At 42.8% G+C, this 22,865-nt stretch overlaps 1 protein-coding gene across 20 annotated transcripts in view; it reads right to left on the reverse strand.

The window, feature by feature from the left end:
- Positions 1-22,865, reverse strand: part of MAP2K4 (mitogen-activated protein kinase kinase 4) — a 175,973-nt gene that overhangs the window by 141,777 nt on the left and 11,331 nt on the right. For 11 of the 20 annotated variants that reach the window (XM_037914651.2, XM_037914644.2, XM_037914641.2 and 8 more), the window contains exon 2: positions 6,475-6,507. The exons of 8 other annotated variants lie outside the window; for them this stretch is intronic. In XM_037914651.2, the coding sequence (XP_037770579.1) occupies positions 6,475-6,507 (33 nt within the window). Of the gene's footprint in view, positions 1-4,380; positions 4,608-6,474; positions 6,508-22,865 lie in introns of those variants that run through there. One more of the 20 variants, XM_037914652.1, reaches the window with a different exon arrangement.

A 22,865-nucleotide genomic window follows, 5' to 3' on the forward strand; every position in this document is an offset into this window, starting at 1 on the left:
TATTTGAGCATAAGCTTTCGTGAGCTACAGCTCACTTCATTGGATGCATAATAATAGAGTGCAGCTTGCAGTGTCAGGTCACTCTGCAAACCAAGGCAGGAAGATAGGGATTTAATGGTTTTCCTATTATGCAAAGTTGCAGAGGGACTAAAAATCCAATGTGCTTCTGAAGATGTCTACATGAGACACCTTGAAGGTTTTGGCTCTAGAAATATAAATTGCAATCTGCAAGGAGCACTTCTATTAAGAGCTCTGGATTCTCTTCTTCTGGGATCTAGTTCAATAAGATTTACTGTTCCTCCAACATTCACTTCTGGTCAAGAAAAAGGTGAAGGCAGCTATTAGGGTTCCTATCGAACTGCAAGATCTAGTAAGTTGATCTCACTGACTGACACAATCATCGCAGAAGATCTCCAAATCTAAAACCCATGGAACGCACCACTTTGTGCTCAAATATAACCAATTCCCCCAACAAAAGGTAAGCAAGGGTAGACCTTTATCCTGGTACACACAGAATTCCAGTTCTAACCTCAATTTTAGGAAATTATCACCTCCTAAAGCCCCTAAAAAAACTGCATCAGAAGACAGCGCTTGTTCCAGTTCCCAGCTTCATGCGTGTCCTCAATTTCTTTTAGAGCTTGCACAGTCTAGATTGAATCCTCCACTCCTAGCCTCCTCCAATTGTCCCTAATCCCCAAACAATAGATGCTTTACATCTGAATGTAAATGACAGAGTACCAGCTGGGGATCTGACTGACTGCTGAACAGTCTCCTAAAGGCTTTTTGTAACCCCCCTGCTGTGGAACCTGAGGGTGGAAAAAGTCAGTAAGCGCTATCCAATTCATTTGCATTGGAGTTATATAAACTTTGAACAGAAGAAGAATTCAAACTCAGACATACAAATGTTAAAACTAACGAACAGCCTTAAGCTGTTACCAAAAAGTTTATATTTTCACTACAGGATCGTGTACCTGTTCTGTGGTGCCATCTAGACATGTTGAGAGGTGGCTGTTTAGAACCACGTGTGAAGGCTTTTGGAGGATGGTTCGATGGTGACTGGTAATTTATAAATACAATACAGTACAACAAATAACATGGGAAAGATGTAGTATTAAAGAAGGAACCTACAAAGTAGCAACAGTTGAAAACAGCTAGCCTGAAAAAGAATTCTTGATGATGACAACACTTCTAACAGCTTTGAGCAAATTCCACAGCTTCTCAACCAGGAAAAATAAAGTTGAATTAGAACACTGCCTTAATTATCAAAGGAGAGGTACTTCAAATTGTTTAAACAATCACCCCAGAAACAGACAAAATGCAGATAAAACTATAAAAGGTCTTTTGACCACTTTCCTGGCTGTTGAAGACAACGTTTTTCATTTTGGCTTTCCACACACACATACTTATCAGCAAACAGTGGTTAATGGAAAAAGTGTATAAAAGAACCGGACTGGGGAACAGGCCTCTCCCCTTCTGACAGTTTCAACACAGCAAGAGAGCAAACAGATATCAACTTTAGGGCTTCTGAAGGTGAGAGGCTGTGCACTCAGGCTCAGCTGGACCCTGCTGCTTGGTATTCAGAGGATTTTAATATTTTTGATATCATCTTTGGAGAAAAATGCAAAGGGAAATGGAAACAGGCTATCTTTCTCTGGGGAAACAGAAGTTGTATGCTCAATCTTGCTTTCAGTTACTTCCTGGAGCTGTGCCTGAGTGCACAAGACAGAAGCTGCTGGCACAAGCTGCTGGGAAAGGAAAGCTGGATTTATTTTTTTTTGGAGATCAGGAAGTTGATCACACTGCAGCTTTCCCCCTCATCAAGTAATATTAGTAGTAAGACTGGTTAGCACAATGGTGTCTAACACGCAGCTCGGCAGAAAACCACTCTCTCATCTGCCTCAGTCAGCAATCCACAGTTTAAACAAAGCACCAAAGTAGGCAGAGCTGAAATTCTTAAGGGTGCAGCACATACATTGAATTTAACAAACAGATACTGTGAAAGGATTGTGGGGAATTTAAGATCAAATATTGCCAATTTCTGTGGGCATACAACAGTAATTCAGGTGTCTACTTCACGGATTCAAAAGGGAGAACCTGCAAACAAACTCAGATTGCACAACTTTTGCACAGCATGGAATATCAATACCCATTTGCTTCAGCTTTCCACACTCAAGCATGCAAAACTGAAAGAACATCTGCAAATAAACAGTCCAATTTGTGTTTCTTTGGCAGAAAAATAGATTTGTGGTATAAATTGTTGCTCATCTGCAAGGAGGCCAAGGAGAAGCTGGGTTCCGTGCTATTTAGGACTAAAACTAGAATGCTGTAATACAACTGTACATTCAATTAGCTTACCTCTTATTTAATTCTTATGTTGTATTCATAAAAAAATAGGGTCAGATTTTCAGAAGTGCTCAAAAGCCAACAGCTCTCCTAATGCTCCGTGGAGCTGCTGGGTGCAGAGCACTTCTGAAAAATTTGTGCACAAGTCAAATATTATTTACCTGCTCAAAGACTATCACAGAACAACTGAAATGTTTTCACACACTCTCAATTCTAAAAGGACATGACATTTCTGCTAAACATGCACACAAAATATTCAGCTAATACTTCTGCCAACATTCTTCTAAACCCAATTTTGATGAAAAAATACATATGGAAACTATTTTAATGGTAAGTTTAAGTGAGCAAAATTGCCACCCTTTAAAAATCAGCATTTATAATGGGAAGCACTTAGTCGAGTAGTCTGCCATTTTTACTACACACTAAACTTATTTTCTGTTGAAAACTTGTTTTATGACAACTAGCAAATTCTGTTGGTCAAAAAGTTCCCTTGATATTTTAACTACTCACTTACATCATTTATTAAAATATTCACCTCACAAGCCCAAACGCCTTTCAGCACAAAATACCCCTCAAATGATGAGCAACGATTTGTCAGAAGTACATAAACACCGATATTTACCCTTAAGTATTTCTAAGCATCTTCTCTCAGAGGGCCTGCTGTGCTAACAAGTAAAACTTCTGTCTCAACAAAATACATTAGAGGTTTTCCTCCCCCATTCTCAACCAACAAATTTTTTCCCCCACTTTAGTATACAGATTTCCAAGGTGGAGAGGGCTGTGTACAACAATTTATTTAGAAGTCTATAGTGTGCCAGGATTTAGACTCTTCAAACACTTCCCTCTGAAGACTGTTGAGCCTTTCACATTTTGTCACCCTATGGCAACAATTAGGAACTGAATTATGTAAGCCAATTGAATTCATTTCAAGAATGGACACTAGCAGTAATCTTAATATACATATTTTAATTCACCTAAGATCAAAATCACTTTCAATTTTCCAAGGACTGATCAAGATTAAGGAGGCAGGTAAACCCATTTGTTGGCCTTGCTCTTTTTGCCAGATGTAACAAGCTTCCAAGGAAGTTTTACATGTGAAGTTTTCAGTTCAAAATTAATTTTTTGCCAACATTTCCTGTATATGTAATGATTGAAACAGATGAGTGTGCAGGAACTCAAAGATCTACATGGATAGTTATTCATTAGTAAAATGTTCTGAATACAGATCAGTTATTTTTAATCCACTATTATTTTCCACCTGCATTTAAAGATGAACTAAGGTGCTTTGATAAACAGGCAAGAGGTTTGAGTTCATCCCCTGTGAATGCCTCTGTATTTGCTGCTAGGTACTGATGCTGCAAAATCTTTAAATATGTAAGCAGATGCACTGACTTTAATGGGACTACTCACATGTTTAATGTTATGTACGTGTGTAAGTGTTTGCACAACTGGGACACTACCTTGTAAATTCTCCACAAGGCAACTGCAAGCAACTCACAGCAGATACCCCTACATCCTCCATCTCAACAATATACTAGGGGGACTGTCTCCATCATCCAAGGTGAGTGCACTTCACTGCCAAAGAAGATCGTACTAAATCACATTTCAGCCTTCAGACGCAGATACAAAACAGCTTTCACCCAAATTAATGGACCTCAAACATACAGTAACATGACTTTAAAGAAAACTTTCATTTCTTCTGGAGTCCCCACTGGCTGACCTAGCACCGTGTTCCTGGGATGTTTGGCATACACAGTACATAGGTCATTGACAGAAACACAGCCCAGATGATTTTTTCCAAGCTCTTAGATGATAGATGCATTTTATTCCACTGGGCTGGCAAAGATGTCTCCCTCTTACTCATTGGTTTACTCTGTGCTTAGCATATTCCTACCTGAGAAGCTCTCAACTCCTTCAGGGGGCAAAATGACAACTTCCTTCTTTGAGGTCCTCTCATCAGTTCACTGATGGAGATCTCTGTCTGCATGCTTGTGCTTCCTGTGAAATTTTGGAATGACCCTTGCTCTGCATACATACCATTCTGCTGGCCGAGCCCATACTTTTGTTTCATCTCATTATCAGGGACCTGTGTTCTGTTTAAGAGTTCAGCTGCTTATTCCCTTCACAAAGCCAGACTCCTCTGACACAGCAGGACCACGTCTAGTGGAAAAGATTATTTCCCCATGAACATTCTTGTTGCAGGTGGGGAATAAGAAGTTGGAGCATGTGGACTGAAAAAAGATCCTGGTTTTATGCAAGAGTCCCTAGTGGAGAAATAAGTAAATAAATAAATTCAAACTCTGCAGAGGTATTTCTGGTCAGAAAGTTTTCAGTGTCCATGGTACAGAAGAGGATCTGTAAGATTAAGGACAATGTCCTGAGCAAATATTAAGGCAACCTTTCCTAAAATGTCAAGTTTGATGTCAGAACTTAGTGTGCCAGCTTTTCTCAGAAAGAAATTCCCTGTGTAACAAACTGTTTCACCTGTGGTCCAGGAACACCCATTTATCACCACAGTAAACTAACTAGACGTTATGGGGGGGGATCAGTTTGCTTGTTTGGTTTTTAAGAAAACATTTTTTGATCTGAGCAGCAATCAGCTAGGCATTCACTAGGAAGACTGAATACCTGGGAGTTTTACGTAAGTTTTGTGTAAAGTTTTTATTTTATAAAATGGATTTGAAAACACTGCTTTCCAGAGGAACTTTAGAATTTGCCACACTCTAGGACAAACCATATTGTTAAAGGACATGCATTGTTCTCCAGTTCAGTCCCGCTGGCACAGTGGTGACTCAAGTTGGCCTGCTATGCACTGAATCTTTGTAAGTGTACCTCTTGTAAAAGGTTTCAGAGTGGTAGCCGTGTTAGTCTGTATCAGCAAAAAGAACGAAGAGTACTTGTGGCACCTTAGAGACTAACAAATTTATTTGGGCATAAGCTTTCATGGGTTAAAACCCACTTCATCAGATGCATGCCTTGTAAAAGTTTTCCAAACAGAGACGCAGTGGTCTGCAAATAGCAGTTAACAGACATATAAACCCTGTCAACCCACAATGCAGGATATTCTCATTAGAGCATCTCAAAATAAATTAGTTTATATTCATTTTTCTAGCGAGCATGTATACTGGATATCAGTCTTTAAATTCCAAGACACCAATTATTGAATATTAGCAATTAACTCTAGATATCTGACTTCAGTTAAAATAAATATGCATATTTATCAAGTGCAAATAAAAATTAAAAATATATATTTAAAACGCAGAATGAGATGCAGAGTGGATTTTTACTGAACTACAGAACATTTACCAAATAGAGGTGCCATCAAAACTATGTTTTGGTCTCCAATAAAACTCCACTAACTCATGACAGGCAATTGTGAAGGGTACTGTGATTTGAGTGACATAGCAATGCAAAGTATGAAAAGCCATTAGAGAAACAATAAAAAAAATTAATCCTAAAGAGCTTCCATTAGTCATCAAAAATTGCTTTGCAATGACTGATTTTAGTCTCACCTTCCAAAAGTCTAGCTTCAATTGAAATAGCCAGCCAAGTTTAGGAAGTTATCTACATTACTCCCCTCCTTCCACAGAGATGCACAGATAGTAACAATGATCCAAATCAATATCAATGTGACCATTACTTACACAAGGAACCTTTTTAGGTGCTCAGATCCAAATATGTTGCACTGTTTAACTTAATTCATTTTTCTTAATATAAAGTTACATAAGAAGCAAAGCGTTCTTTGAGGAACACTTCTAGTTTAATAAAGCAGCTGCAATTCAAAAAGTCAAATCCCACCTGATTCATACTCCACTGGAGTTTGGCAGTGTGTGAAACTCCAATGAATAACAGGACTATCTGTGTACCTCTAGTTCATTATTCACTTGTTACAGACATGTAAGTGTAAAAGACATGTGCAAGTTTTACAACCAATGGCCTAATAGAAAACCATTTGTGTTTTTTTTGTTTTTGTTTTTAAACTTTTTAAGCAATATGAAAAATGGAAGCTCAATCAATGTATAATTGCCATGGTTGGTTAGTTGGAACAACAGTGGATACATTCCCAGAACCAAGACTGATATAAAAAAATAAAAATAAAAGTAGCATAATACTATAAAATTTGTAGCTTACTTTGTGCCTTTTCACAGAAGTTTATCTGAAAGCCTAAAGCAAAAAAGATAAGTTCTAGTTCATTCACTGGAAGTCACAGAATTGCATAACTATTAAAAGTCACATGTTTCAATTATCATTATTAGAGACTAAAAATGCTGAATAAAATGGGTTTCATGGGCAAAGTGTTATTCTGAGAAACTAACAAGAAGTGCAGTCATCTCAATCTCCTTCATTTACATCCCATGCATTTTCAACAGCTCTGTATTGTCCAAAATGCCAAGAAAGAAATCAATCAATGGCTAGATCTGGTCAAGAGGGAATCAGCTTATGAGAGTGTTAGCTTCATTATCAAGTTAATAAAAATAAAGCAGTCATAACTCCTTGGATACCTTTGCAAATCCATTCAAACAATTTTGCTAATATAGGTCTTCTGCAGTAGCAAGTCACATTCTTGACGATTAAGACATTAAGGAGGATACTGTGTCCCAATGAAGCCAAAGATGTTAATTAGTTTCTGACTGAGGTAAGTGGCATTTGAAAATATTTCATCAAGTCAAACAGTATTTTACTTAGCATTTCCCAACAAGCAACATTCAGTTTGTTAACATCTGTGCAACAATGGAGGACCAGGTCTTTTAAAACCTGCACTAATAAAAATATCAGACTAAATCAAACAAGTTTTCTCAGCTGAAATAAGGTAAATTACATTACATTTCTCCTTTAAGAGGCAGACAGTGCTCCCCTGGTTTTGATTATGTAAAAGTGATTTACATGGCTAACCTACCCACCATTTGCGAGACTAAGGATTTATACCCTATTTCTGATTTTCAAGATACTTCTCTATGCAGGCAGTTGCAGTCTTTCCTCTCCCTCCACTCTCACTCTCACCCCCACCCCCACCAACTAGGCTTCAACCAGGAATAATTCTCCTCAGTCCTAGTGATCTGTTCAGTTCCTTTCAGGTATAAATGGAAAGAACTTGAGAACTGATGTTACTCCAGTTCACACACACTGAACAAAATATCCAACTCATGCAGTGTTCACAAATAAAAATCTGGAAATGAAATATGTTAGGTCCATTGACATTATACCAATCATCAGCAGTACTGCCCATCTGCACTGTAGTAAACATCTGATTTGTAGCATTAATTTCTTATATCTCCAGTGTTGCCAAAGCACGATTTTATTGTGAGTCTTACAATATTTGGCGCTTTTCTGATAGCCCCAGCTTCTAGAGCCCTGTAACTAATAATCTCAGCTTCTTTTTTCCCCCTAGTCCTCATGATTGCAGAGAAAAGCTAGAAAACATGAACCCTAAAAGATTTCAAAATTTAGAAGACAAAAAAAAAAGGACTGAATAGTTATTCTTTAAAATCTCATAATTTGGGGAGGGGAGGGGGGAAGAGGACTGACTCAATTTTTGAATGCTTGGGGTTGGCAACGCTGCGTCACGTTCCTCAGATAAGAAACCTAAATCCCTAATATAGAATATACAGTCACGTTCACCATGCAGTAAATAAACTACTTACCCAGAAAAGGTTCGTTAAACACTACACAATCAACTATACTACAGTGTTAAAAAGCTGAGCACATGGAATTATCAGTCCACTACTTGCAAATTAAATTTCACACTAAGTAGCTAAAATCTCCAGGATAAACTGATATTGTGCTTGCCCTTTATTCCAATTCTCTGAAAGATACAGTAGCAGCTAAAATTACTCTACAGGTGCAAGTTCTAAAAGAAATCATGCTAACAATACTGACACAGACTTAATAGGCTATTGTTAATGTTGCAATCAGAATACACACTGCAGAACCAAAAGAAAAAAGTCTCCTGCACTCCTGGCAATTTACACATCACCTACGACGCTGTCAATAACACACTCCAGCACTCCACAGAGATTTGACTTCCATCTCCAACAGATACTGAAAACAATACATACACCCCAATTTCATCAAACTCACACACAGGAAAACTTCAACAGCAACTTAGAATCATAGAAGATTAGGGATGGAAGAGACCTCAGGAGGTTATCTAGTCCAACCCCCTGCTCAAAGCAGGACCAACCCCAACTAAATCATCCCAGCCAGGATTTTGTCAAGACAGGCCTTAAAAACCTCTAAGGATGGAGATTCCGCCACCTCCCTAGGTAACCCATTCCAGTGCTTCACCACCCTCTTAGTGAAATAGTTTTTCCTAATATCCAACCTTGAACTCCCCCACTGCAACTTGAGACCATTGCTCCTTGTTCTGTCATCTGCCACCACTCAGAGCAGTCTAGCTCCATCCTCTTTGGAATCCCCCCTCAGGTAGTTGAAGACTGTTATCAAATCCCCCCTCACTCTTCTCTTCTGTAGACAAAACAAGCCCAGTTCCCTCAGCCTCTCCTCATAAATCATGCCCCAGCCCTCTAATCATTTTTGTTGCCCTCTGCTGGACTCTGTCCAATTTGTCCACATCGTTTCTGTAGTGGGGAGCCCAAAACTGGATGCAATACTCTAGATGTGGACTCCCCAGTGCCAAATAGAGGAGAATAATCACTTCCCTTGATCTGCTGGCAATTCTCCTATTAATGCAGCCCAATATGCCGTTAGCCGTCTTGGCAACAAGGGCACACTGTTGACTCATATCCAGTTTCTCATCCACTGTAATCCCCAGGTCCTTCAACAAATAAAAGGCAGAATGACTTTGCAAATGAATGGACTATGCAACAGACAAATATGATGATCTATTTATATTAAAAAGCATGAAGTCACTGCGGTATTTGGTGCAGAACAGGTTTCTTGGTCAGCCAGTATACCCTTCAGCCAGGTGATCTAGCTCCTGAAGTAACCCAATTCTCTCTTCTTTACCAATTCCAATTATTTCTTTAAAGCATCTCAGCTTCCAGCCTCTTCAAGTTCTCAATGAACTGGCTGTGCAGGAGCATTTCAGTACTGGGCTTAGTCAACTTCACCTGTTCTAGCCACAAATACTGCAGGTCCCCATTCTCTCTCTATTCCGAGGCAGGTCATCTCCTGCTTACTCTATGTGGCCTTTGCCAAGGTTCTTTTCCTTGAGGAACATGCATCTTCCACCTTCCAAAGACACTCCACCATCTGAATCTGTCCGTTTGCTAAGTTGTACAAGGATTTCAGCCCGGTGCCTGAAGCATCCCTCTCTTCAGATCTCTCCAGTCCATTACTATGTGGGTCTGCTGGGTAGTGATAGGAGCTACTGCAATCTCTGACACACCCGCCCTGCACACCACTTCTGCGTCCATGGTGCAATGCTGTGCCCATGGGTGGCTTATAAGCAGCAAGGATCAAACCTGGATTGCGAACCCTGAATCTAACAGTAGGAGCAGCTTAGAGACCCAGCTCTGCTAGCCAAGACTGTAGCAGGCTTATCAGCCTCCGTACGTCACCCAGACACCACAAGAGAGGAACAGAGCGCCACAACAAGCAGCTGTGTATTACACAGGACACCTCCTCCTTTGTTGGTCTGCCAGTTTCTCTCAATGAAATATTGTAAGAGAGGCACAACTTGTCCACTAACAACTCTGCACTGACCCCCTACCTGACAACTGCTTATTTCTGCTTATCTCAAATCTCCATGGGTTCTTCAGTGCTCTGGTCACACATCTACTGGGCTCTAGACTGCGTTCTGTGAAGCTGGGCTGCTTCTCTCCATTGTTGCTGTCTGCTGCCAGGACATTCAAAGGTGTAGCTTTTCCAGCCAGTCTCAAGAGCTTGCTGGCTTCAGCTTCCAGGTTCTATTTCATTTCCATTATCTGCTGTTCCAAGCCACATCCCTTTCTGTCTCCAACTCAGATATTCTACCTAACCTTGCACCTCTGAATCTCTTCAAACCCTTGATCTTTATACATTTTACATTTGTTTATTGAGATGCTCTAGCTCCACCTTCTAGTCCAAAGCTTCTGCCCAGCTCTGGTTTGGGAGAGGGCTTTCGCATTCCTCTCCCAAGCCTCTGTCCCAACATGTCACACTGAAGAAGTTCTTCTCCTGGGCTAGCAGCTATTCAACTCCTCCTGCCTTTCTTCCAGATTGCTGGGGATCTAATTCCACTGCCAAGCCTTCCCTGCTCTGTCTGTGGCCAAGTCAGTCTATGGGACATACAATACTGCCATGCAGCCTTGTCACTGGAGTTTCGTCTTTCCAGGTAAGCCACCTACTATCACAAGGCAGACGTACATTTCCGCAAGTACCTCTTTTCCTTCATGTCATTGCTCTCCAAAGTGGTTATGTTTCTTCCTGCATCCTGCTTAAGTTGTAACCCCAGATCTGCAGTCTTTTACTAACCTAATCAGCTTGCTGTCCGACTGGTTCAGACCTCTGAGTTACTAGTAACCCAGTACGCCACTCAGTAATTTCATCCATCCTCTCTCTTTGCACTGTCACTCTTGGTGTATATCTCCCTTGTTAATCTTGGACCGAGGTCCCTACTTCATTCTGCTTGTCCCTTTTATCTTGAAAAAGCACTTTCACCTAATTGGCCACCTTGCATGATTTCCCTCCCAAGGTTTGCTTGCACACATGTAGCTTGGTTCCAATGCAGTCATCTCCTCCACAGTCTGGGAATGCTTCTGCTTCAGTTCCTGGGTCTGGGTCTGGGCCTGGGTCTCCTGAATCTTTGCCTCAGTGCCCAGTCCCTTCACCGAGGCCTGCATTTTCTAGAGCTGTTTGAACTTCAAGGATCTGGAGGGCAGAGTATCAATTTCAGCTTTTTTTCTTGCACTCACAGACACTAAAAACTGAGCACCTCTTTAATTCCCTTTCCAGCCATGTCGTTTCAGGCTCCTGAGCCTGCCGTGGTTCTCCTAGTTACTTATACAAGACCTCAAGCTCTCAAAATCCCAGGCTGAGTGTGGAGCCAAGGTATCTCCCTTAATTAGCTGAGACTCTAAGCACGGCTGCCATTTGCTCAGTTTGGATGCTCCACGCTCAAGACTGTCTCGGTTTTGTCCATTACTGGGGACCCAGGCTTTCCCCTTTGCCACCGTCCTTCTTCCCAAGGACAAAAGTTCTCAGTAGGGCCGCACCTTTTAGCGTGTGCTGCCTTCCCACAATCATGACAAACAACATAGGGACTTGCTCTTCCTTGACCTGTCTCTATCTTTGCAAGAGGCCAGGTCACCCTCTAAAATCCCTGTCATACACAGGGCCTCTCCAGAGACCTGCTTGGGCTCTGGCCCCATCTGGGCCCCTCCCCACCCCTGGAAGCATGGAATGAGCTTCAGCAGCAGATTGTACAGTGCCTTGTAGGGTCTATATCTCTAACCCCAAATGCTTCTCTTGGGTTCTGCTAAGGCTCTACAAACAGGTCATAGACCCTTCCTGAGATAACAGACTCTAGTCCTAATCCCAAATCCAGCTCCCTATCTTTGTTAACCCCTCGTTCAGGCCCCCACTGAGTCTCTCCTGCTATGGGTTCTCTGAACAGTGTATGGCATGCCTCAGTTTACCAGTATTAATAAAAGCACAATCACTCAGCCCTAGTGGGACTCCCACCTGGTTGCTCGGAAAGTGAATGTTACCCTGGGCCCCTTCACTGTCACTGCCCATTACTGATCCAACCATTGTACCAAGGTGGGGTGGGTGCTTGTGGTGCTCAAGCCAATATTGTTGCATTGTAAGTGCCAGATATCTATGGCTAGCTTTGGGAGTGCAGCGTAGTGTTGTGGCTAAAGGCAGGATACCCAAAGCACATATATGTGGATCAATCAATCTGAAAGACAGCATCTCAGAATGGCTACAGTTCAGTTCTGTTCCCCACTGCATCTAACATGGCCTGTATAACTTCCCCATTATTTTATTTGCAAAGGATAGAAGTGCAGAACATTATAATTGACAGCTATCCAGGGCTGAGGTCACAACTTTCATTATTAATTACAATAGAGAAGTACATACAAATCAAAACTAAGGCCAGTAAAGGCAGGACTTGAATTCAAGGTATCCTCGTTCCTAGCTCAGAGAACTTTTCCCTACACTACTGGAATATTGTGCAGATGAGTCTGTCTCTGTCAGCTACTAGCTGTGTTGTAGAAGCTAACAATGGAAACACTGTCATTCTATGCAGACAGGACTGTCATCTGAATTGCTATAGGGATGACTAGTTTAGACAATACTTAGTACCTCAGCCTTAAGATGACATATTGCAAAAAGAACAACTTGTCAAACTGAAGAAAAAAAGCGAGAAAGAAGAGGTACTGACTTCTAAGTGGTATATACTTAGCACAGGGGAAGGCAAACTAAGGCCCACGGGCTGGATGCAGCCTGTCAGGGCTTTCAATCCAGCCCGCGGGATTGCCAGCCCCGTGGCACAGCAGGGCTAAGGCAGGCTCCCTGGCTGCCCTGGCCCCATGCCGCTCCCGGAAGCGGCTGGCACCACGTCCCTGCAGCCCCTGAGGAGGAGGGGCAGAGGGCTCCATGCGCTGCCCCCGCCTGCAGGCACTGCCCCCCGCAGCTCGCACTGGCCAGGAACAGGGAACCGCGGCAAATGGGAGATTCGGGGGTGGTATCACAGGTGAGGGAAGTGCACAGTGGAGCCGCCTGCTACAGCCCACCTCCAGGAGCCTCTGTCGGAAATGCTGGCCACTTCCGGGAGCCTGCCTTAGCCCCGCTGCACACCACTGCCACCCCGGAGCCGCCCGAGGTAAGTGGCGCCGGGCCAGAGCCCACACCCCAAACCCCTCCTGGACCTCAACCCACTGCCCTGAGTCCCTCCCACACTCCGCACCCCCTCTGCATTCCAACCCCCTGCCCTGAGTCCCCTCCCGCACCACAACCCACTGCCCTGAGTCCCTTCTGGCACTCCGCACCCCTCCTGCACCACAACCCTCTGCACTGAGCCCCCTCCTGCACCCCAACCCCTTGCCCTGAGCCCCTTCTGGCACTCCACACCCCCTCCTGCACCCCAACCCCCTACCCTGAGCCCCCTCCTGCATTCCGCATCCCCTGCTCTGAGCCCCCAACCACCTGCCCTAAGCCCCCTCCCGCACCCCAACCCCTTGCCCTGAGACCCTTTCTGCACACTGCACCCCACACACACCCCACACTCTCTCCCGCACCTCAACCCCCTACCACAGCCCTACATTCATGGCCCTGTATACAATTTTCCGACCCAGATGTGGCCCGAGGGCCAAAAAGTTTGCCCATCCTGACTTAGCAGATGCAGAGCAATGTATGAAGCAAAAATCAAGTCCCATGAGCTCATACTTTTTCCCCAAAAGGATCCAAAGAAAGGTGAAACACCAAATATTTTTTAAAAGCAGGTGTCTTTTTCCATGTTAATCAATCCAATCAGCAAACCAACCTGAATAACTCAAATACTACATAATTTCTATGTTTCTGCTGCATATCTAATATTTCTACACAATAAAGTCACGAAAACTCTATCACAATCTTGACTACCCTCTACAATGCTTAGTTACATGTACTCTTACGCGCTATTCAGATGCTTAAACGCTTACTTGTTGGATCGACCTTAGCATGCAGCACAAACACACTCAGAAGGCACACAATAGAAGGGATTTAGAATCACATGCTCTAGGACGGCTACTCAGAAGTATAGCCTCTGCCTCATCACCTGCACAAGCCTGCTCACATTGCTGTACTCCTTACTTGGGTTTTGAATGAATGCTGAGCACAAACTCTTCACATCCTCACCATCTTTACTCAAAGGAACACTATAATGCAATAATGGAACAGGTGTCAGGGCCTCGAGATGGGTAACTTGGTGCTACAGTATTACTATTTCTCAGGAATTTACCAATACCCAAGATAGTAAAGAAGAGGACTGGGAGATATCAGACACGCAGGTTCCATTCCTAGATCGGACACGGTCTTCCTGTTGAGGCTGTGATGGGTCACTTCGTATCTCAGAGCCTCAGTTTCCACATCTGAAAAATGGGAATCGTATTTGTCTACCTCAGAAGAGGTATTGCTAGGCTAAATTAATTGTTTGTAAAGACCACAGAGATCTTCAAACAGAAGCAGCTTTGGAAGTACAAAGCATTATTGTGGTTGTTGTTATTATTTACCTAACCAAACACAGAAGAGGATTGGCACAGGCCATCCAGGAAATCAGCCTCTTACCCAATTCCTTTGCACAGGCAGACAGCTGTAATTGTGATATATTTTCAGGATCATTGTGAAAAAGGTTGAGAAAACCATGTAAGGGGGACTGCAAAAGTATTGGGCTGGACAATCCCAGAATTTATCACGGTTAAAAACACTAAAGGAGTTAAATGATTCACGACATTGACAATACCAAGCCTCTCACACTTAGATCACTGGTTTGACTTCAGGTCAGGTGTGACTAAGATCTTGTCAACACTAAAGAAATGTACCTTGCCCAGAAACATTTGCTCTCCCTCAATCAACTGAAAAACACCTCCTGGGTTCGCAAAAAGAAAAGGAGTACTTGTGGCGCCTTAGAGACTAACCAATAAATTGGTTAGTCTCTAAGGTGCCACAAGTACTCCTTTTCTTTTTGCGAATACAGACTAACACGGCTGTTACTCTGAAACCTTCTGGGTTTATTTTTGTGGGGCAGGGCAGGAGGCACTAAGGTACATTCCAAACAGACTTTGAATTATCAGCATTAAGGAACAAGTGATCCCAAATCATTTCCCCAGTTTGCACAGAGCTGCCTGCACAAACTTTTCAAACAGTCCTGCAACCTGGGGAAAGAGGTTGAGAAAGAGGAGCAGAGCTGCCAATTCCACCAGACATCTGAGCTGGCAAACGACCTACAATTCACTGGCTCAGCATCCCCACCCTGACTGTCCCCACAAAATCAGGCCTGGTCTACACTACAGGCCTATATCAGTATAATTACATCACCCAGGGGTGTGAAAAATCCACCCCCCTAAGCGACACAGTTCTACCGACCTAACCTCCCATGCAGACAGCACTATGTCGACAGGAGAGCTTCTCCTGTCAACATAGCTACCGCCTCTCAGGGAGGTGGATTAACTCTGCCAATGGGAGAGCTCTCTCCCATCAGCGTAGGAGCATCTTCACTTAAGTACCACAGTGGTGTAGCTGCACTGATGGAGCATTTTTAGCGTAGACCTGCCCACAGAAAAAAAAATAACAACCATCATCCTTGTCAGGAGTCTAAGCAAAGAAGCTACAGATTGAATAGGCCACAGAGACTGAACTCTCCTCTGATCCCTAGAGGTATTCTAGGTTAGGGCTGAGGCACAATTGCAAAGCTTAATATGCAGGATGCTTATCTTGTCACTGGCTCTGTTATAACCAGTTATGCAGACAAATGAGAGGACTTCAGACTCTAGGGTTGTTAATCCAGCTCCTTTCACCAACAAAAGACCAATCAGACTTTATATTTACATACCAACAATTTGATATAAAAAGTCCTCATATTCTACACCTGAGATTGGCACCACTGTGCCCAAAGTACTGGCACAATAAGCATTTAGTCTCCATGCTCCTGTCTAGGGGAATAGCCCCCTGGACAGCTCAATGACTAGGGCCCTATCAAATTCACAGCCATGAAAAACATGACCATGAAATCTGATCTCCCCCTGTGAAATCTGGTCTTTTCTGTGTTTTTACCCTCTACTATAGAGATTTCACAAGGGAGACCAACGTTTCTCAAATTGGAGGTCCTGACCCAAAAGGGAGTTGCAGGGGAGTCGCAAGGTTATTTTAGAGGGGTCGTGGTATTGCCATCCTTACTTCTCCACTATCTCCAGAGCTGGGTGACCGGTGAGCAGCAGCTGTTGGCCAGGTGCCCAGCTCTGAAGGCAATGCCCCTCCCGCAGCAGCACAGAAGTAAGGGTGGCAAGACCATACTGTGCCACCCTTACCTCTGAACTGCTGACTTCAGAGCTGGTCAGCCAGAGGGTGGTGGCTGCTGACTGAGGGCCCAGTTCTGCAGGCAGCAGCGAAGAAGTAAGGGTGGCAATACCATAACATCCTTACTTCTGCACTGCTGCTCCTCCCAGCCAGCAGTCACTGCTCTCCAGCTGCCCAACTCTGAAGGCAGCACCACAGAAGTAAAGGTAGCAATACCACAAACCCCCCTACAATGACCTTGCAATCCCCCCCACAACTCCTTTTTTGGGTCAAGACCTCTACAATTACAACACTATGAAATTTCAGAATTAAATATCTGAAATCATTAAATTTATTATTTTTAAAATCCTATGACCGTGACCAAATTGACCAAAATGGACCGTGAATTTGGTAGGGCCCTATCAATGACTAGGAAATCAAAGTGCTCAAACACACATCTAAATTACACTGGACCTAAGAAAGAGGGCAGTGAAGCACCTAATGAAAAGATGCAAAAATTGGAATCAGTAACTGGGGACCATTTTGGAGAAGACAACTGGTACAGAATTTGATTAGATGTAGAAATATTTTTATTTACAGGTGCAGGGAAACCAAGGCCTCTAGGAGGATGTCTACAGAGCATTTTCGTCTGAGCAGGAGCAAGCCTCCCAGCTCAGCTCAACAGACTCAGGGTAGTGGAGCTTGCCCTAGTACTGTAAAAACATCTGAGCAGACAGCACTTTGAAGTTGCAGTTTGGACTCTGAATCCCAGGAAGGGGGCTCACTGGGCCTCTTCCCAGCTTGGTTGAATCCACTTCCAATAACTGTCTTTCTCCTTCGCATCTAAGAAACCTAATAACTTGCATTTATAAGAAAGGGGAATTTTGAGAAATCAGCAAGAGATTCATGAAGACTGTCACAGGCCATCTCCTGGTGCACCTAAGAAAGAGGACCAGATAGAAAATGTTTACAATGCTTCGGTTCTTGCCATTTGGACTCTATTCTCATTGTATTCAGTGAAGAATGTTTTGCTTTTGAAAGTGCCAATCTCCATCTTCAATAAAATGCAAATACAAAGGCTTTGATTTGGAAAGGGGGAACATAAGAACGGCCCTACTGGGTCCATCGAGCCCAGTATTCTGTCTTCCGACAGTGGCCCATGCCAGGTGCCCCACAGGGAATGAACAGAACAGGTAATCATCAAGTGATCTATTCCCTGTTGTCCATTACCCTGGCAAACAGAGGCTAAGGACACCATCCCTGCCCATCCTGGCTGATAGCCATTGATGGACCTATCCTCCATGAACTTATCTAATTGTTTTTTGAACCCTGTTATAGTCGTGGCCTCTACAACATCCTCTGGCAAGGAGTTCCACAGGCTGTGTGTTGTGTGAAAAAATACTTCCTGTTTTTTGTTTTAAACTTGCTGCCTATTAATTTCACTTGGTGACCCCTAGTTCTTGTGTTATGAGAAGGAGTAAATAACACTTCCTTATTTAATTTCTCCACACCAGTCATGCGTTTATAGATCTCTATCATATTCCCCCCTTAGTCGTCTCTTCTCCAAGTTGAAAAGTCCCTGTCTTAATTGCTCCTAATACGGCAGCCATTCCATACCCTTAATCATTTTCGTTGCCCTTTTCTGAACCTTTTCCAGTTCCAATATATCTTTTTTGAGATGGGGCAACCACATCTGCACGCAGTATTCAAGATGTGGGTTTACCATGGATTTATACAGAGGCAATATGATATTTTCTATCTTATCATCTATCCCTTTCTTAATGATTCCCAACATTCTGTTCGCTTTTTTGACTGCCGCTGCACATTGAATGGATGTTTTCAGAGAACTACCCACAATGACTCCAAGCTCTCTTTCTTGAGTGGTAACAGCTAATTGAGACCCCATCATTTTATATGAATAGTTAGGATTATCTGTTCCAGTGTGCATTACTTTGCATTTATCAACACTGAATTTCATCTGCAGGTTGTTGCCCAGTCTCCCAGTTTTGAGGATCCTTTTGTAGCTCTTTGTAGTTTGCTTGGGACTTAACTATCTTGAGTAGTTTTGTATCATCTGAGAGAATCACTATAGCAGTGAGAAATAAGCATTTGTAAGGTATACAAACCTGTTAGTCTCCTCTACTGCCAGTTCAGCAGCAGCTAATGTTCCCTATCCTGCTGAGGTGCAAGGCTGCTTAGCTCCATCCAAAGCGGGGCCAAAAGCGCAGAGAGAGAGTCAAACGGTGATAGACATGATGCTGTCAAGCAACCATAATTGCATTACAAACAATAGCGGGTTATCCAAAGATTCTTAAGTCTGGGTCCTTGCACCAGCACAGGCATCCGTGCACTAGGGCTGAAGCTGGGAATGCCCAGATCAGGGACCTTGCTCAGGAAGTGCTGTGCAGCAGCATGTGTCAGGCCTTAATAAATCCAAGCCAGCAGCATGTATGCCTCACATGGGGTTTGCGGGTACAACACAGGCAGGCTGCAGAAGGAGATTCCTGTGAGGACATTTACACAATGACAGTTGGGGCTGAAAAGCTCAATAACCCTCTCTAAACAAGTGACGGTCAACTGCTGCTTGGCTGTGTATGTTATGGCAAAGTCATGCCCGGGCCTTTCAACTTGACTGTAAGGAGCCACAAATGTTATCTAAGCTTTTGAGACTTTGCAACGACTGTAATTAAAAAACTTGGCTTGAAGCATTGGAGTCCCCAGAGCAAAGTGTAAGCCCATAAATGGCAGGAAAAGTGCACTAGAGAATCTTCAAAAACTAGAGCCCAAGGCAGGCCCAAATTTTGCCCAACTGAAGGCTGTGCTGGTAACTTACCAGGAGCCCAGAAGCTGCATGAAATTATGATAAAATAAACCAGTTTGCAAACAGCTTCAAGCTTAAGACAGAAATACAGCCTGTGGAGAATACGGGTCCCAGAATGCTCAGATTGATGTGGAGCACTGCATGCTGGAACTTGAAGTCAGATATTAAATCAGAGGGTGGCTAAACTGTAAAAACCTATGGGCTGCATTTTGCTGCCCTGAGCTTATGTAATTGTATTTATCTACTTTGATTTTAAAATGAATCCTTCCTGTGCTCCAAACACACAGATAAATATTGTATTACAACATTAAACCAATTCAGACGGTCAAAACCATGTGTCCTAACCTCCTGCAAATGTCCCTCATCAGCCCCACCCAAGCATTCATCCCTTTCCCACATGCAAGAACAATCACGGCAAAAGAAGCAAGCCACACACAGTAACCTGAAGGTAAGAACATCTGGGATCTGATGAATGCTGAGGTAGGACGCCAATTAGATCTTGTCTACACAAAAAGGTTGAACTGAACTGGTTTAATTTAAGGTGTGACTGTAAACAGGCTAACCCCTGGGGACAGTGTCATTTCAAGACAAGAGTGGCTTATTTTGGATCAGTTTAAACAGATTCCTAATCTATTTAAAAAAAAACAACAAAATAAACCTGGTACAAACCAAAATGAATGTGTCCACACAAGGGTTTGCACCAAATTAACTTAATCATGCAGACAAGCCCTTACACTCAAGAAGCCCTGCCGGCAGCCCCCTCACAATTAAATGCAGGGAGGGCATTAGCTTCAGTGCCTCATATTGCAAAAACAATCAAATGACACAAAGAGACAGGCAGGTCTCTGAAGAAACCAGGATCCCACCCATTTATGGTTGTATAAGTTAAAACAAACATCCTAAAACCACACCAGGCAACAAATGCAAATCCTGGAGCACAGGAGTGAAGTGCTCCCTGTTACAAACATGCCTTAAGACAAAATAAGTTATCTGCTTGTTTCCCCTATTATAAATGCAGGGCTTGTCTGTCTTAGAAGATTCCAACTGATAAACTGAAATACCACCACCAAAAGTACCAAAGAAGTGAAACCTGACAGGGATGAGAAGAGACATGCTATTCAGGTGTTTAAAACTCTGTTTTTGTTAACACCTATTTAACTAAATACACTTAGGAGAAGAAAATCTGTGCTGAAAGACTACCATCAACTTGAAACTCATGACTGTCTCTGAAAACTTTATAACTATTAGTGTTACAAGTAACCCCTGAAATAACTAGAACAGATTCAGTTAGTTATTGCATTTAACACCATTTTGTGTACATGCCATATAATTGTTTTATTCATGGTCAGTCACATCATCCTTGCACTACTCTGGAGTAGCTCACACGTATACATTTCCCCATGTTTTGCTAGGGAATGCTTACCAGTAACAGCAGCTGCAAAGCAAGAACTGAAGCAGCAGCACACAGGTGTTTTACTTCTCTTCAACATTACCATTAGATAAGGCAATGATGGATCTGTTTGTACGTATTATGAACAACAGAAAGGGGAATAATACAAACAGTGACAATTAAAATAGTAATGCCTGAACTCTGTAGATCTCAAAGCATTTTACATAGGATGGTAAGTTTAGAGATGGGGAAACTGAGGCATGGAGATTAAGTGACTTGCCAAAGGACACACAACAGATCAGTATCAGAGCTTGAACAGAATACAGGTCTCCCGACTCCCAGCCCCTGGTCCTAGCCCCTGGATCAGTCCTGAAGACGCCCACTGTAGAACCGTGGCTACTCTAGATGCATAAAGTCAAGATAGAGGAGAAGAAACTGAGACACATGCCAGTGCACCTGCTACACTGATCCCTTACTAAGCTTAACACCACAAAATCTTACCCACTTAATAGCACCTCTGGAATCTCCATAAGTAAGGCTGGTTGAAACTCAACTAGAAAAAGCAGGGAGTATTTGTCCTGTCCAAATGTGATTGCTGTCACAGAGACCCCCAGATTGACTCAGGTTTAATTTTCCCATATTCACAGAGTGGACGAAAAATTTTCACAGAACAGACTACTCTGTATCCAAGTGGAGGCAACCTACATTTAGCAGGATACCCACCATGCAGGGCAGTTCTGCTGGCCTAAACTATAAGAAGCATGTTTGAGGAACACAAAAAGCTTAAGCTTCCATCACAATCCTTGGGATAGGACAGCAAAAATTTGATTGCTCCAATTCTAAGCAAATGACTCCCACTACTACTCCTTTCTCCCTCCATACTTCATCTGCCACAAACTGTCTGCATATCAACATGACCTGTGATGCTCACGTCAGGGAGAAGATCATCAGGCGCCACTGTGTCAGAGGCTGAGGACAAAAAAGGGTTGGTAGCAAATGCCAATGGATAAGAAGTCTATCAAAGAATTCTGTAACTACAGTGGATCCCTTAACCTGATGACCTGCAAACAAAGTAGACCATGTGTCCTGATGGGGACATGAGCGAGCTTGGACAGTGGAGAAAGAGACCTAGGCAAAGTCTGCTCTGTTGAATATCAGCTGCTTCAGTTTTCCAAGCACATGATGTCAAAATGATTCTAAGCCCAATTTTTAAGACAAGGTCACCTAACAAAAATATTAATCAGATGAACAGATGTCAAGCACACTTTCCCAAGCAATTCCAATAATGAACTGAGAGCACACCTGAGAAGATAGGACAGAGGAATTAATACAAAAAACAGTAGCAGAGAGATAATACTGGTGAGAATACTGTGTCCAGAACATTGAAAAAAATCAGAGTCAGAAGAGAGTCACAAGAGTGATTTGAGCACTTTTGTCTAGTAATGGGAGCAGCAGCCTGTCCAAACTTCTGAAACCTGAGCACCTCTCTCAGGAGAATGAAACCCATCACACCACCTGCTTTGTAATTCCACCATGTGTAGTCAAAAGCCCAACTATCAGTATAGGCATCCTTTACACACACACGCTCCTGCCCTCCTCACTTTGGGAAGTGATAGGGCAAATCTTTACTATATAAGATACTTCCATTCATTTCTGACCTGCTTTCATGAGCAGTGAAATAGTTAACAATATCGACGTTTGAAGTATCTACATTGACATCGGCATCCATAGCCATTGAAATGAATGGAGAGGTTCATACCTCACAGCTACTGTTTTAGGCTCTCTGCAAACCGAGGCTTTGTCTTCAATGCAAAAAAGGGTGTTTTTACCTCAAGATAACTAAAGCATGTTAGCTACCATTCTGTAAAATCTTAGTGGAAACAAGGCACTCTACTTTTATCATTAAGTAAACTGGGAGGGGGTACAGTGTTGCCCATGCCTAGCTCCTTCACAGTAAAAACTACAGGGAGCTTGTCTCCACTAGGATTTTACCACAAGATAACTTAACATGTGAGGGTTATCTTGCCGTACACATATAATTTTTTAGCAGTGAGGACAAAGTCATAGGCAGACAGCGATATAGCAATTACACTCTATTCACATTTTGAAGGTTTTCTTTACAACCATGAGCAAGCAACAGGTTTTAAGTGAAAGCTGAGACTCTCCAGAACAAGCGAGAGGCATGTCAGAGCCCCTGAGAAGCTGTGCCTAATGCTTTGGGAAGCCCTGCCTTAAAGAGCTCATTCTGCTTAGCTTATTCAATACAATGTTATGAGGCATTTTAATCAGTCTGGAAGTACCTACACGCAGGGAGAAGGTTTCTGATAGAAGGCTCTTTAATCTAGCAGATGAAAAAATAACCAGAGCCAATTGCTGGAAGCTAAAGCTAGACAA

This window comes from Chelonia mydas, chromosome 14 (assembly GCF_015237465.2).
Source record: "Chelonia mydas isolate rCheMyd1 chromosome 14, rCheMyd1.pri.v2, whole genome shotgun sequence".
Classification (NCBI taxonomy): Eukaryota; Metazoa; Chordata; order Testudines; family Cheloniidae; genus Chelonia; species Chelonia mydas.